The 15,990-nt window shown below is 36.5% G+C and overlaps 1 protein-coding gene across 2 annotated transcripts in view; it reads left to right on the top strand.

Annotated features, from left to right (window-relative positions):
- Positions 1-15,990, top strand: part of NTRK2 (neurotrophic receptor tyrosine kinase 2) — a 399,384-nt gene that overhangs the window by 204,917 nt on the left and 178,477 nt on the right. For both annotated transcript variants that reach the window (XM_056122541.1, XM_056122542.1), the window contains exon 12: positions 13,152-13,340. In XM_056122541.1, the coding sequence (XP_055978516.1) occupies positions 13,152-13,340 (189 nt within the window). The remainder of the gene's footprint in view (positions 1-13,151; positions 13,341-15,990) is intronic.

The raw sequence follows: 15,990 nt of genomic DNA, 5'->3' as shown, positions 1-15,990 counted from the left end.
TGTACTTGAAAATGAGGTTGTGTACATGAAAAACTAATGCTAACAGTGTTAGAAATCAGAGTGAGTCAAATTAAGTAAAAGGATCAGAGAGATAGTCCATGTAGCTGACCCAGGTTCCATCTCCAGCACTGAATACGGTCCCCAGATCTCTACAAGGACTGCTCTCTTAGTACAGAGCAAGGGGAAAGTCCTGAGCACTGCTAGACATGACATCACAACAAAAAACAAATAAGCAATAACAACAAAACCACGCTATAATGAAGAAAAAGAAAATGAAATTCTTACTGACTTATGGTGAAAAGATTGTGTGAGGCATGAATCAAGATGGAAAGTAGTTCTAAGACTGCTATAAAAATCTAGGTAAGGAATATAGATAGTTTCAACACCTCGGCTCTATCATTGATTAATAAGGGTATTCTTCAGTAGGATAGAAAAACAGGACACATATCCTTTCTATTTTTGTTTCCTAAGCTATTATGTCTACTTTGCTATTTTTTGGATGCTTTGTACTAGTGAGTCCTTTGAAAACCTAATGAAGTCTGTGGAATTCTCCCAGAAAAATGCAAATGTATATGAGTACACAAGTTTGAATCTTTTATGGGAGAGCAGGGGGAAGGACTGGGAAGACATGGTATCAGTTACTAAACCTTAAATATATACATATATGTATATATACACATATGTTTATATTTAGCCTATTTTATTGAGACTTAATTGACATATGACATATTATGGTAGGTACATAACCATTCAAAACATTATAATGCTATTTAAAATTTTTTTTACTTCTTTGTATTTCCAATTATTTTCATTATATTTGTTTGAACAGTATTTTTATTATATTTTAGATTGTTACAATAGTGTTAAACTTTATGGTTTACATAATTGCTGTTTGCTTTGGTGTCATTATGTGTTTTCACACTTGTTCAAAAAGTTGTCATGGGTGAGAGAGTATGGAAGGTAAGGCACTTGCCTCAGATGCAACCAATTCAACTTTGATACCTGGCACCACAAATTGTCCCCCAAGCACTGCTGAGAGTAATCCCTGAGCAGATCCAGGTGCACCCTAAAATAATGGCACAAAAAGGGGCCAAAATGAGAGTAAACAAGTAGGGCATTTGCCTTGCACACTGTTGGCCTGTCTGACACCCAGCACCATATATGGTCCCCCAAGCCTACCAGCAGTCAGAAGTAAACACTGAGCACCTCCAGGTGTGCCCCACACCCATTCAAAATGCCATACCTTCCCACTATCAGTGTCAGTATCCTGTTATCACAGTACAAGTACATAATACTTATACATATTTAAAAGTGGTCACCACAATAAGTTTGACTTTCATTTCCACATAATTACATTCTTCCCTACAATGAGAACTTTTGTTTTGCTTTTGTTTGGGGTCACACCCAATGGTTCTCAGGGCTTACTCCTGGATCTGTGCTCAGGGAATCACTCTGGGCAGGATCCGAGTACACTATGGAATGCTGAGTATTAAACCCAGGTCAACCATTGGCAAGGCAAATATTCCACCTGTTGTACTATTGCTCAGTCCCTGTGAAGAGAACTTTCAGGATCTGTTATTAAATTAGAAATTTTTTAATATGCAGTACTATACTCACTATAGTTGCCATACTGAACATCGTATCCCCTTAACTTATTTATTATAAAAAAGACAACCTTTCAGTATCAACATTGCAAACCACAATGCCCAAAAGAAGAAGTGGGAAGGGGGTATAGAAGGGAATCTGGGACACTGGTGCTGGGAAATGTACACTGGTAGAGGGATGGGTGTTGGAATACTGTATGACTGAAGTCCAATCATGAACACCACCACTAATTTTTCTTCGAGGTCTATGATCATTTCCTTCTTTTTCTTTACTGAATTCTTTTCTTTCTTTGTGTGTAGCTCACACAATTTCTAAGTTTATGCTTAACTTACTTCAATAATGGGAATGCCCTCAAAATCTGACCTTAACAGCCTCAAATGCAATATTTCACGCTTTTTATGACTGAATTATGTTCAAAATTATGCAAGCTGTGATCTGCATAGGGATATATAGCTCACATTTTCTCTAGTCATTGATGTTTCAATGGGCATTTACTTTCTTACATATCTTTGCTATTACAAATTAGGTACAACAAAGATAGAATTCCAAATAATTTGAATTGGTACTTCTATTTACTTCAGTTAAATATCTAGGAATGGAATTACTGGATCATATTACTATTCTATTACTATTCTAGTCATTTCTTATCTACTTTTTTTACCTTCTCTTTTTTTTTCTTTCCTTATTTTTTCCTGGTGGTGTTCAGGGCTTGCTCCTGACTCTATGCTCATGGATTATTTCTGGCAGGGCTCAAGGGACTACATGGAGTGCCAGGTATTAAACCTGAGTCGGGGACTTGTGAAGCAAATAACTTACCTGCTGTACTGTGTCTTTGGCCCCCACAGTTTTAATTTTTCTGAGCAACCTCCACACTCAAGATATTTTTCACAGTTACTGAGTAAAAAAAAACAGTGTTTTCTCCCAGATACCTCTCTCTTATATGCTAGCTCTTTAATATTGCATGTAAGTTCCATAATGAAAAATGGTCCTAACACAAAAAGTGTTTTTATGGGTGGATAAGGTCGAGGAATAAACAACTCAGCCTCATTGACCCTTGGGTAGAAAAACTCAATTTATTGTTAACATCCATAAACCAAGACTAAGAGAATGAGCAGAAAATTTATCTTCCATCATCATAATAACCCCCCAAATTTTTCAATGTAGTAAGTCCATTTCAGACAAGTTAAAAGGAGTAGGATTGGCACATATGTGAAGACGTGATGCTTCCGGCCTGGGAGCTGTACCTGTGCCTCTTCTCATCTCCTGCAGGTGAGCTCAGTGAATTGCAAGGACAGTGTAGGTAACTGTGGGTCCAGAAGGGAAATAAAACAGGAAAATATCGATTCAGGGAGAAGCAAACATTTTTAGCTATAAATGTGCATATATTTCTTTAATTTTGTCACATTGTACGTATCCAATGTTACTGGGAATACCATAATAAGACACATTGTAAATTTGAGGGAAGTTGAAGCAAAATGCGGTTGGTCTGGAGAATTCCAAGACTCTCTACATCATGATTTCCTGAGTTCAAAGCAAACTCTCTACTGTGGGAATGCTATTTATGTAAAGTTTGTATTCTTAAGTAAAAGATTAAGACTAAATTGAAGTGGAGATTGAAGCCAAACTACATTGTTCGGTGTCCTGGGGAACTGGAATTAATTTCAGCAAAATATTACTCACTCTGATTATGTCAGTTGGAAAGGAAGACAATTTTATGTCAACAAAGTGATCTTTTGCACTAATTTCTCTTCCACTCTAATGACCAGTCATTTTAGCTTTTTGCTTGAAGTCAGAGACAATTTGCTCCTCAAACTCTTATTTAGTCTCTGCACTGGGGTCCACGAGGTCTTTTCCTAGTCAAACGGTAGCCTCGAGCTTCCCTTTCATGTGTCCTTCAGGAAGTAGTAGGTTCAATTAGAAGGTTAAGATGAACATTGTTTTTCTTCATTTTGGGTCACACTCAGTGATGCACAGAGGATACTCCTGGCTCCAGCCCCCAAGATGAAGAACACTTTCTATAAATGTGAATCACATCTCTCTATTTGCTTCTATTACAATATTAGAGATGTTTTTCCTGCAATGGAGGTGAATCTTATCTAAATATAAAAAGAAATTGAATTTGAAAATATAGCAGGTTAATTTTTCTAGTTAAGATAAAATAAATCCTACTCTTTCCTAAAATGCTTAAATGATTATTTTTTTTCTGAAGCTTACAGGAAAAGAATAATTCAGCAGCTACATTCCTTGGATATCAGGATCCAACTGTCATGCCTAGTGTTCTGCTATTTGGTGCTCATAGGGAAGATTCGATTTCTTCTTTGATGCTTGTGTCTAGGCCCTTCAGAAGAAGGTTCTCTTTTTTTGCCTTGTAAATACATCTTTTCAACTCCCTAAATTTCAGCTGTTTCCTTTGAGGGCTATTTGAAAAGCAATCCTTATTGTCAGTTATCTTACTTAGTATGAGATCCATCCTAAAGCTGTTAACGTGTTCATTAGCTCTTAGTTTCAACATTCCTCCCTCTTGTCAGAAGACTAGACTTTCTTCAAATGGAGTGGACTTAACTGGCTAAGTCTCATAATTTAGAATCTTTCCTGGTCTAGATTTCCAAAAGGATTTTATTTAAGCTCACTGCAGCTACATTTGCTTTTGAAGGGCCTTTTTATTTTTCAGTGAATAAAGTGTCTTTTATTAAACAAAATGAAAGAATGTTTGGCAGAATTCTAATTCCAATGGGTAAAACATCACAGGAAATTGAGAAATTGTTTCTGTTTTGACCCTTTAGGAACATTTTTCCTGGTGAATTTTAATGTGTAGGGCTATTCTTGTGGAGGTGCAGGGAGAGGTGGGTTGAGGGTTAGGGTCATACATGGTGGTCCTAAAGTGTCCCTTCCAGCCTTGCGTTGTTCCCGGCAGATTTTGGTAAACCACTTAGAAGTGTGACCACACACTAGGTAAAGGCCTTGCCCCCACTCCTTTTTCCCTAGACTCTAATTTGTAGGTTTTAAGATGTTTCTTAAGTCTGTCAAGAAAGAGCATGTTCATAGGGGTAGCACAGAGGTCAAGGCACTTTACCTTATATCACATAGACTTTGGTTCAAATCTTGTATACCAGAGATGGTTCCTTGAGCAATGACAGGGTTTAATTCTGAGCACAGAGCCCACAACAAAGAGTCAAGCCAGGAATACCCCAAAACAATAACAACAGAAAGAACATGCCAAATATAGGTGGCACAAATATAGCAGTGTGATTTAGCTTTGCTTGGTCTATTAAACTTTCAAGTACTGTATGATATGATCAAAGAGTTATATTCTCTCTTATAAAATTCTCTCAGAATATTGTGTCACTGTTAATGTAGCTTAGTTTTAAAGCATATACTCTGGATGTGTAAGACCCTCAAAAACTTAAAATATTTCTATACTTTGGAATACATTTGTGGAAAGAAACCTTTTTTTTTTAAGAATTCTCTTTTTATTTATTTATTTTTTTTAGACTTACAATTTTTTGTGCTTGGGTTTCAGTTATACAATGATTGAGTACCCATCCCTCCACCAGTGCCCATTCTCCACCTCCTGTGCTCCCAGTATCCCTCCCAACCCCCCCAACCCCCCATCCAACCCCACCCCTGTGGCAGGGCATTCCCTTTTGTTTTCTCTCTCCTTTTGAGTCCTGTGGTTTGCAAAGCAGGCATTGAGTGGCAATCATGTTTTGTCTATAGTCTACTTTCAGCATGCATCTCTCATCCTGGGAGGATCTTTCCAACACCCTTTATTTGGTGCTCCCTTCTCTATCTGAGCTGCCTTTTCCCCTAGCATGTGCGGCTGGCCTCCAAGCCATGGAGTGAACCTCCTGGTACTTATCTCGGCTATTCTTGGGAGTTAATCTCCTATTTTGTTACTTTATGTTCCCCAGATGAATGCAATCTTTCTATGTCTGTTCCTCTCTTTCTGACTCATTTCACTTAGCATGATACTTTCCATGTAGTACCACTTGCATGTAAATTTCATGACTTCATCTTTTCTAATAGCTGCAAAGTACTCCATTGTATAGATGTATCACAGTTTCTTTAACCAGTCATCTGTTCTTGAGCACTCGGATTTTTCCAGATTTTGGCCATTTCTAATAGTGCAGGATGAAAGACAACTTTAATGGGTGATTTTATACCTACACAAGAAAAGTTTTCTCTTAGCTGTAATATACAACTTCCATCATCCACTTGATCTGTGGGCCCTAGAGTTTGGGCATGGCTGCTCAGATATTAGACATGTTTTCTTTGCCCCTGCCTGAGGTCTCATTCCTGCAAGACCCCCTTACATTTTCTCCACCAAGATTAAAAGTGTGGCATCTGTATTTCCCACAGTGTTGGTGGTTTCAGCCCTGAGTCTGTTTCCCTTCTGTGCTGAGACCTTATGCAGCAGCACAGGGTTCACTGTCCAACCCCAAACTTCATTATTCATTTTTTGTCTCTGTCCTTACAATATTATTGAGCCCTCTCATGACTGACAGCTTTTTCCTAACACCCATTTCCCAGTAAATGGTCCAGGATGAGATGAGTCAGAGGATGAGGGGTATATTGTGGGAAGCAAACTATCTGCAATTTTCACTCAAAAGTTCAAACTTCAGGTTGGTACCTGGTATAATAGAAAGATAATTTCCTATAATCACCGTCACTGTCCTCCCATTGTTCATCAATTTGCTTGAGCTGGCCCAGTGACATTGTGAGACTTGCTACTGTGTTTGGCATATCGAATACATCAAGGGTAGCTATAATAATAAGGCTTTTTTCTAAGTATTAAAAATTTATCTACAGAGGTTGAAGACATAGATAGCTAAGCAGTCAGAAGAGCTTGCCTGGCCTGTTCAAGACCTGAGAATGATCCCAAGACTACACCCCCCTTCCCCATCCCTCCAAAAACTTGCTGTCTGTTGCTCTTGGCAACTATAGGAACAATTAGGATGTCCCTGGTGAGCTTCAGCGAGGAAGATTACTGATATCTGAAAACAATGGCGATCATGACCTTTATGGGTAAGGCAGTTTTGGAGGGGCAGAGAATGTTTATATATGCTCTTTGACCCAATTGACTCTTCTACATAAATTTTATCCTAACTGCCTTACAGCTTAATGTAGATCCTAATAGTTGAGAGAGAGTTGGCGATTGGACTCCATTCCCTTTGTCTGCATCCTGCAGGATTTCCCTACTTGTAGAGTTCACTTTGACCTAGAAAGGAACAGCCAGGCCCAGGAAACAAAAAGGCATTTCACTGTGGATTTATTTACTGGAGGATCGCCAAACATTTGGCAGATTTTTCTTTACACGTGTCTAATGGAGTCTTGTATTCTAAGAGCATAGGGTAACTGTGATCTGCCTTGATCACATAGCAGCCATGTGCAATTCAGGTCCCTTGTCTTTCTCACGACCCCCATCCAGCCTGACTCCTCTGCAGTTTGGCTAGATTTCTCTACCCGCCTCCCTTTCCCTCTTTCCATTTTCACTCCCTTCCCCATCTCCCCTCCCCTTCCTTTCTATTCCTTTTCCTCCTTTCCAGAAAAGTTGTTTTCTCTTATTATTTTCAGAAAAACATGCATTTCGTCCCACATATGGTGTATTTCTACTCCTACTGCTTTTCCAGTAAATAATTCAATACTTTAATGAGAAGAAAGAAAATGAAAAAGAAAGAAAGTTGCTCAGTCATCTAGTCTGAGTAATGGCTATTTTTCTCAGACAGGCCACTGTCTCTTTGCTGCTTTGATCTTCCATGTTTATAGGATGAGAGACAAATCTTGAGACAAAAATTCAAGATTTCTTTATCGGGTATTTGAAGTGGTGTTCAAATACTTGAACTTTGGAACTTTGGAATTTGGACTTTTGAAGAGAGTTTGACCTTGCCCTAAGGAGAGAGCTGAGTGCTTCTAGGCTCTGCTTCTCTTTCCAAGTTGACTTTATACTTTGGTGTGGTTTGGATTTGGGAAATCGAGACAAGGTGTTGGTAAGTAATTCCTCCGTCCTCTAAGGAACAAGTAATGAAGTTATATTGTTTAATTTGAATGAAACCACTTAAACCCTTTTTAGAGTTGTTGCTCTTTGGTTCATTTCTATTTTGGTGTTTCTGATTTGCTGAGATTTTTCGAAGATAATGCATTGCTCTTACTGAGTTCAGTGAATAGTTTGTAATTTTGAAGTTGACTCATTTCAGTTCTGTGGGTAGGACTAATATTCCAGTTCTTGGATGTTGTGTATTCAAGAAAGTGAATAAAAGTAAAATCAATTGTACTCTATCATGCACAGAAAATAGCTGACTGAATATTTATTTTTTAATGTTTTTATCTTTACTTTATTCCATTGTCTAAGATATGATACATTCTGAATTTATAAATTGTTTGTTTATGACCATTTTCCTTACAAAACAAGGCTTGAACATATAGAAAACAAGGCTTTAACATATAGACACTCTAATTGATGCTTGACTGTATTCTACTCCTCATACAAAGACTGTGTTGAAAATGGAATAATTTATAGCTACCAAAATGATACAGATAACATACCTCATCACAAGGATTAGAATCAGAGGTAATCTCCTGAAACTTCCAATTCTTTCAGTGGATATTGAGATAATAAGAAATTGCTTAGATGACAGGAAAAGACAGACTCTTACATCTTGCATGTTTATTTCTAAGGTCTGGCCCTCTTGGGTTGTGTTGATTAGGTTTTATCCAAAAGCAAGTATGATATTAAGTAAAATTTCAAAATAAAAAATATTATGGATAATTTCATTGGCATGAGTCATTGGCCTCATAATTTTTATCCTATCCATATAAGGAGAGTTATAAAGATAATAATCAGTATACTTCTGAGTATGATAAAACCTCTCCTGCAGTATAATTTCTATCAGCATATGCCCAGTGATCTAAAAACGATGAATAGGCTGAGACCACAATGGTAGATTGAGATAGAGAGATACTGGTGGGGAAGTTATCCTACTCATAATTAGCCCCTTACATTCCAGTTTAAAAGCCCTTACCTAGCAAGGGGAAAATGGAAATGTGGCCATATTGGAAAATTAAATTCAACCATTTTAGGATTGATTCACCATTCTCCACTGGTAAATTTCAGGCATAAATGATCATGGTCACTTTATTAGTCTATTAGAGATTTTCTTCTGAAGCAATCTTAAAGACATCCCATTTAAAAGTTTGGTACAAATAAATAAATAAATAACAGTTTGGTATTCTGTATATGTGTGTGATGAGTTAGGTAATAAATTCTCTCTCAACTTCAAGATGAAGTTTTATTCCTTTACTATATAGCAAAGCCCTATAACCATGTAGCTCTTTCTCAAGCCAGTGTGTCCTACAGAAGGATACTTGTTCCCAGATGGAATCAAAAACAGGGCTTTGCCCTTCTGGGTCACAGCAGAGAGGAATTCTTCAGAGTTGTTCTTTCACTACAGCTCATCAAAAGAGCTGCTGCTTTAAAATCTAGGTTGTATTGTAATTCACGTCAATAGACAGAAGACTGTCATTGAAAAGGTAGTTGGTTACTCACAGTTCCCAGGAGGAAAGGGCACTACTCACCATGGGGATGGCAGAGGAGAGCAACTGGGTCAGTCAGGGGAGAAAAGTTGAACAAAAGCCTTTATTGTGATTTCTGTGGGAAGAAATGTATAGGCAAAGTAGGGAAATTTAGAACTCACTAGATTGAATAACTTCAGTGGGCTATGGGATGTCTAAAGTCTGACTTTGGGGTATGTAGATAGTTAGAGAGAAACTCCAGTTGGGTTACCTAATGAGGAATGTGGTTGGAGGTTTAGATTGTGGGTTCATTGGTTTGCATATTAAATGTATGCTTGCAGGCCATTCCTATGTTATTTCCAGAATTGGCTAACCCTGGAAGGACCAGTTCCTTCAGGATCAGCAAGTCCTCAGGTATTGAGGCATCAGGACATAGATCATAAAAATCAGAATAACACAGCTTCTTAAAAACAAAAACCTCTCCCTTCATCTCATATGCTTTACTGATCTTGAATGAAGGAAACTCTATTCCCAGGTAGCCTTCATTGATTCTTATCATAGGAAAATAAGTCCAAGATAGAAATGTCTGGTAAAGGCTGATGCGCAAGAAAAAATATTGAATTGCTCTGGTGAAAGTAAAGGCCCCCTTTGTCCTTGAAAAAAGTCAAAAATAAATATTGGCTAAAGATTTTTTCAAGCCTAACTCCTATCTGTGAGCTCAATAATTATAGCTATCTATGCCAAACAAAACAAGTGCATGCATACCTACTATTTTAAAAAATGATTCATAATGCACTATTTTCTAAGTCTTCAGATAAATTTATTAGAGCACATTGTGCAATGTGACCCAAATCTTCTGTCTGTCTCTTTCTGGTGTTTGAAGCACGTGCACAGACACACAAAGACACATCCACTGACAGGCACAGACAGGTTGCTGTCAAATTATATAGATACTCATTGTCCCTGTTGAGAGCTTTTTCCCTTTCCAACTTTCCTGTGCTCTTCATTAGACCAAAATGTTCATAGAAAAATGGGTCACATTCTGTGAATTTGTCAGTCATATCAATCTTCTAGGATTTCCAACATCAATAATGAAGAAACTGCATTTGAATTAATATTCTACTTGAAGAATTACTGAGATTTTTATGTTGATCAAATTTGTCAACAGTGACCTTCTGGCAAAGTGAAAAAGGCTTTTGAAAATTACCTTTGGAGTATTATACCACTTCTAGGCAGAAGCATTTCTCTTCTAAACTGAAAGCCTATTCTTTTGCAATCTGTCACCTCAGAATTGGGGCTTTTACACAGAGAGGTGGAGAGAAAACAAAGAGAAAGTCCCTTGCGTAAACTTTTAGAAAAAGTTCCTTTCTGTGTCCCTGGGAGGTGACTCAGAGCCCAATTTTCTGGAGAAATCTCAGCATCATTTCTGGGCATCCAGCTTCTCTATAATGACTGAATGGTATGTGAATGTTGCTTAGCCACCTGGACCAGAGCAGAGTTAGAGCAACTGGGATTTGTGTGTTTCTAATTCTCTCAGGGGCTCTCGGGTCTGCTGACAGTTTAAGGAGTGTTACAATATGACAGTTCATGCTTTTCTGGGGGTAGGCATGCAGCCTATGGTCTGTTGAGAAATGTTCTGCCTTCACTGAACTCCCACTCCCCTGTGAAGCGTAGACAGGAACATGCTTTGAAAATCTCCAAGGAGGGAACAGTTGCACTGGGATTGAGGGATTTCGTGGTACGTGGTGGTGGTTGTGGGGAGGGGAAGAAGATTTATAGCAAGAGACACAAACAGCATCATCACACATTTTTATTTTCTTTCTTTGGATTTAAACCTGGAACTCTGGGTAATCTAGGCCTGTCAGAAACAAATCCTACAACAAAGATGATTAAAGGTATTCAAAAGGACATTCCATATATTGTTTTTTAAAAAGAACTCTCTTTGGCAGAAGTCTATTCTTTACAATCACTGGTGAACCAAGCAAAGGATGAACATATTGGTGGTTGACTTTTATTACTTTGAGTGTTTCATGGCTTCTAAATGGGCTGTGTGAAGACTTGGTTGAAGAATTTAACCAGTGCATTATTAAAAGCAACTTAAATGTGCATCCTCCTGAGTGAATGCTTAAAAAAAAGTACTTTTAAAAGCAGCTCACTTCCTCCTGTGTAGTTTAAGACTCTCCTAGGGGCAAATGTCCAAATGTCATCACTACAAACTGATAATCCCTATATAAGGAGAATTGGAACTTGGAGATTTGGAAATAATTTACCATTGTATTTCATAGGGAATTCAAGAATACATCATACAGTAAGTTGTATTTTTAGAATCTTCATACTTCACACTGAAATAGTTAAGGGTTATGGAAAAATCAAGGATGATGGATGCTTCTGGGAGATTGGGTAGAAACAAATCCCCTTGGCCAGGGAGTAGCAAGACTTTCTTTCACTAGTATATCTTTTCTTGGCAGGCTGTCAATGTTGTCTTCATTTTATTTTCTCCTCTTTTTCTTCCTATTGCTTTCTAGTATGATGGCAGTGGTAGTGGCCAGTGGTCTGCTTCTGTGAGACCCTGGTGTCTATTTGGTATACTGCAGAAACATTTGTAAAATAGACCTAGGAATTTTCTGTGTGGAAGGTATGTCATGAACCACAGGGATCTTAATAATTTCAGTGCTTCTGTGTGGACATTATGTTTATAATCTCTTTGAAGTTTTAGATAGTATTGGTTAAGTGGTTAATGGACTCATTGCTTAGACAAGGTGTGTTTTAAAGGCTACTTTATAGGAATGTCCATTCTGAGACTGAATAAGAAAGTTTGATTATTGCTATTGTATAAAGGTAGCAACAAATATATAATTACTCTACAAATAGTATTACAATTAGAGAAAAGTCACATCATTTGTCATGTGAATACCCATTAATATTGTGAAAGTATTTTACAGGTAACTGAGTCACGGTGCAAGTACAGATGGAACATTCAAAAATAAGAGCATAGTAATAGGACAAGCCAACATAATTCTGACTCAGCACTTCTATGGTCATTTAGAATATGAATATTCATATATATGCATTAAATATTTTAAAATATGCACTGTGTGTCTGTACTGGGAATATAATTTTTATTCTCATAAGTAAGAGGCATATATATTTTTTCATATCTTGCAAATGTAAGTGGATGTAGAGTTGCAAAGAAGGTAAGTATATTGTCTAAAATGTGGGAAAAGAAACTCAAGTCTTTGAGTTTCTAGTAAATTTTTCCAGTATACCATTTTCTAGTAAATTTTTCAGCATCATGTTAAAAAAGGAATCCTAAATTCATACTGGAAATGAAAAAATCTTCTATAGACTCTCAAAGAACACAGGAAAGCTGAATATTAAATTACAATAAAATGAAACAAAGTGTAATTAGAACCTTCACACATGGGTGGTGGGAATAGAAAATTGAGCACCTACTTTGGAAAACACTATGGCAGTTCCCTAAAATGTTTTGCATAGGACTATCATCTGAGCTCAAGAGAATTTATGTCCACTAAAAACTTATACATGAATGCTCATGGTGACATTATTCATAACTGCCAAAAGGTTAAGACAATCCAAATGTTTATCTTTATCGGATGGTGAATAAACAAACTGTGGCATATGGAAACTGTAGAATATTATTTGGAAACTAAAAGGAATAAGAATAAAGACTGTAACAATAATGAACTTTAAATATTGTATGCTAAATGAAAGAACTGTTCTATAAGATTGTGTTATATGATTCCATTGATAAGACATATCCAGAATGGTTATATTCATAGAATAAAAATGTAAACTTGTGGATTTCTAGGACTGGCAATGGGGATACTGGGGAGCAGTTGCTAATTGGGATAATGTAAATGTCCAAAAATTAGTTTGTAGGGATGGTTGCAGAGCTCTTTGGGTATATGAATGACCACTGAATCGTGCAGTTTAACTGTGGATAGTATATATGTGAATTTTAGCTTAACAAAGGCATGACAACATTATAGGAGAATGTGTAATTTTTCCCACTCCAGGTCCAGCCTCGGTTATCAGCAATGATGATGACTCTGCTAGCCCACTCCACCACATCTCCAATGGGAGTAATACCCCTTCATCTTCGGAGGGCGGCCCTGATGCTGTCATTATTGGAATGACCAAGATCCCTGTCATTGAAAATCCCCAGTACTTTGGCATCACCAATAGTCAGCTCAAGCCAGACACATGTAAGTACAGCTGTTTATACATATTGGCCCATTTTCTGAATAGTTGTATCAATCTGTGTTTATCAGAGTCCCAGATGAGGATGGCTGAGTGGAGAAACAGTGAAATGTCTAAAGATTTTTGGCACTTTGGGTTCATGGAATAGATACTTTTCTTTGCTGTTTATGGAAATATTAGACTATCTCTTCTTCTGGAATTTTTGGTCGATGCTGATTTCTTTTGGGATCTATTTCCAAAACCATTTGTCAACACAAAGTTGGAATCAAGGCATGCTTATCTTGAAATAGAGACAGAAACCAGACATACCAGTAGAATGCATGTACATTAGTTTCAGAAGACAATCAGTTGATGAGATTTAAATTTGATTTATTGAAAGAGTAAACTATGCATGTCAAAGATGTTGTTTTGTGTACAAGTGGCATCAATTTGGGTAGTTCTATATTCTTGTTCAGTTCTAGTTCCCAACATGATACTCACTAAAGGGTCATCACAACATCTAACTCTTGTCGTGTAGCTAATAGATTTCTCAGAACCACATTAATCCACTGATAAATCTTGGAAAGCTTGGGTTTTATTTTTCCAAAACTCTTTTCCCATCTTCTATGTCATGAATTACATATTAAAATTGAGCACAATCTTTAGGAAAACAATAAAAAATAGATAACTTCTATCAATGTGTGTTGTCTTACCCTATCTTAAACATTTTTGTCCTGCGCTGCTCTTTCTCAGAGATAAGGTAGAACCATTGCATGCTTATGCTGTGGGGACAGAATTTACATATCAGGAAAGGGAACTTAGTAATTAGTGCTTTAGTTTGAAGGAAATATCTTTCATTCCTTCAGATTCAATTGCATTTATATGTTATAATGTATGTTTACTATTTGACTTAAATGAGGAGAAATAGCATCATAAGATTGTACTTTCTGAGCTTGGAGCACATTATAGATTCCAGATGAAAATGTAATATGACAAAATAAGTAGAGTGGCACCTGTGAATAACACTGAGTTTCTTGAAATAGAAAAGCATTATTTCAAATCGTTATTATTGACCTATTATTATCATTATAAGATGAATAAGATGTATGAAGTGTCACTTATAATGTGCATTTTTATTAAAATGAACATTTCCCAAAGGTCATTGAGAAACTTAGGTGAATCAAAGTAAAATATTGAAAATGGTCAATCAGGATATGCTGTGGGAAATTCTGTCATTATTTTGACTGCTTTCCCTAGCAACAGTTGTTTGACACCCCTATCACCACATATATCAAAATGTCTGAGGCTCTTCATTTACCCAGAGACTGTTATAATTGGAATTGACTAAAATCACCCTGTATTCAACTTTTAATTTCCTTATCATTAGAGAAAAGAAAGCTGAATAACCCAGTAGATACTCCAGACCAGTGTCTTCAGCAAGTGAACAAAGAAGAAAACACACAACAACAACAACCATAGATAACACTATCCTAGAACATTCTCCATAAACATGGATCACAAAATAAATGAAATCCTATAATAAAAAGTATACTAGAGAGCTGCCAAATCTGTTTCTCTCCTAGAAGTATTTTCTTCTCTTAGGAATCCCACATGAAAGTTTCCAAAGGTCATTTCTTAATCTGGAATCCATGGAGACATTTGAAAGCTATAGTATTGCAGTTTTATTGTTTTGGACAACTCTTAGTTTTATGACTGAGACACTCTTATTATTTTTCTACTTAGAAGAAATGGAAGGAAAATTGGGGAGACTTGAACTTTTCATTCATCTTCCATCTCCTATTCCAAATAATTGATTCTCTGCTGACTATCCCTTCCCTATAAGTATACTATTGGAAGTATACTTATACTTATAAGTATACCATTGGTCTTACTGATCCCAGAGTTCTCTGTCACTCAGAATCTTACACCAACAGACATTTCTTTTCTTCAGTCATAAAGTCATGTGTTCTTCAATCATTTTAAATACAGCTGAACTTTAACATCTTCCCTGACTACTTTTCAAAAGAAATTGGAGCACAAAAGCAGTTTTCTGCTCCCTTCTTAAATGTCATTTTTAAATCCCAGAACATTTTTCTATATCTTGAATGCATCTGCTTTCTTTCATTAAGTTCTGAAAATGATCACATTAAGGTATATTTTTCTATAGTCTACTTAAGATAAAATTGTAAGTTCCCAGATATCAGAACCATTATTTGAAGAGACTAGAACATGATGTACCTTTGATGTTGAGTAGATATTGTTAAATATTATTGAAAATTAATTACTAATATTAAGGTGACTGATAGTCTTTATATTTACACTATTAAATTTGCCTACAACAAAGTGTGTTTATTATAAAATTATAATAATATAGTAGTCAATTCAAATATTTAGATTGGGCTGAAGATGTAGTTCAGTGGGTAAGGAATTTCAGTCCTTGGCACTGCATATGGTCCTCTGAATAATCTCTGAACCCAGAGTCAAGAGTAAACTCTGAGCATAACTGATCATGGCCCAGAAAATAATAAAATAAAATGATAAATATTTAGAAAACAATTTTAGCATATTAGTTACCTAAAAATGTTTTTTTAACATCTTGATTTTAGGCAACCAGAAGTTAAAATATTTCAAACTTCACATATCTGACATGAGAAAAGAGATATTACTATGGGTCTA

This window comes from Sorex fumeus, unplaced genomic scaffold (genome assembly GCF_029834395.1).
Source record: "Sorex fumeus unplaced genomic scaffold, SorFum_2.1 ptg000046l, whole genome shotgun sequence".
NCBI lineage: Eukaryota > Metazoa > Chordata > Mammalia > Eulipotyphla > Soricidae > Sorex > Sorex fumeus.
This window is presented reverse-complemented; position numbering and strand designations above follow the sequence as displayed.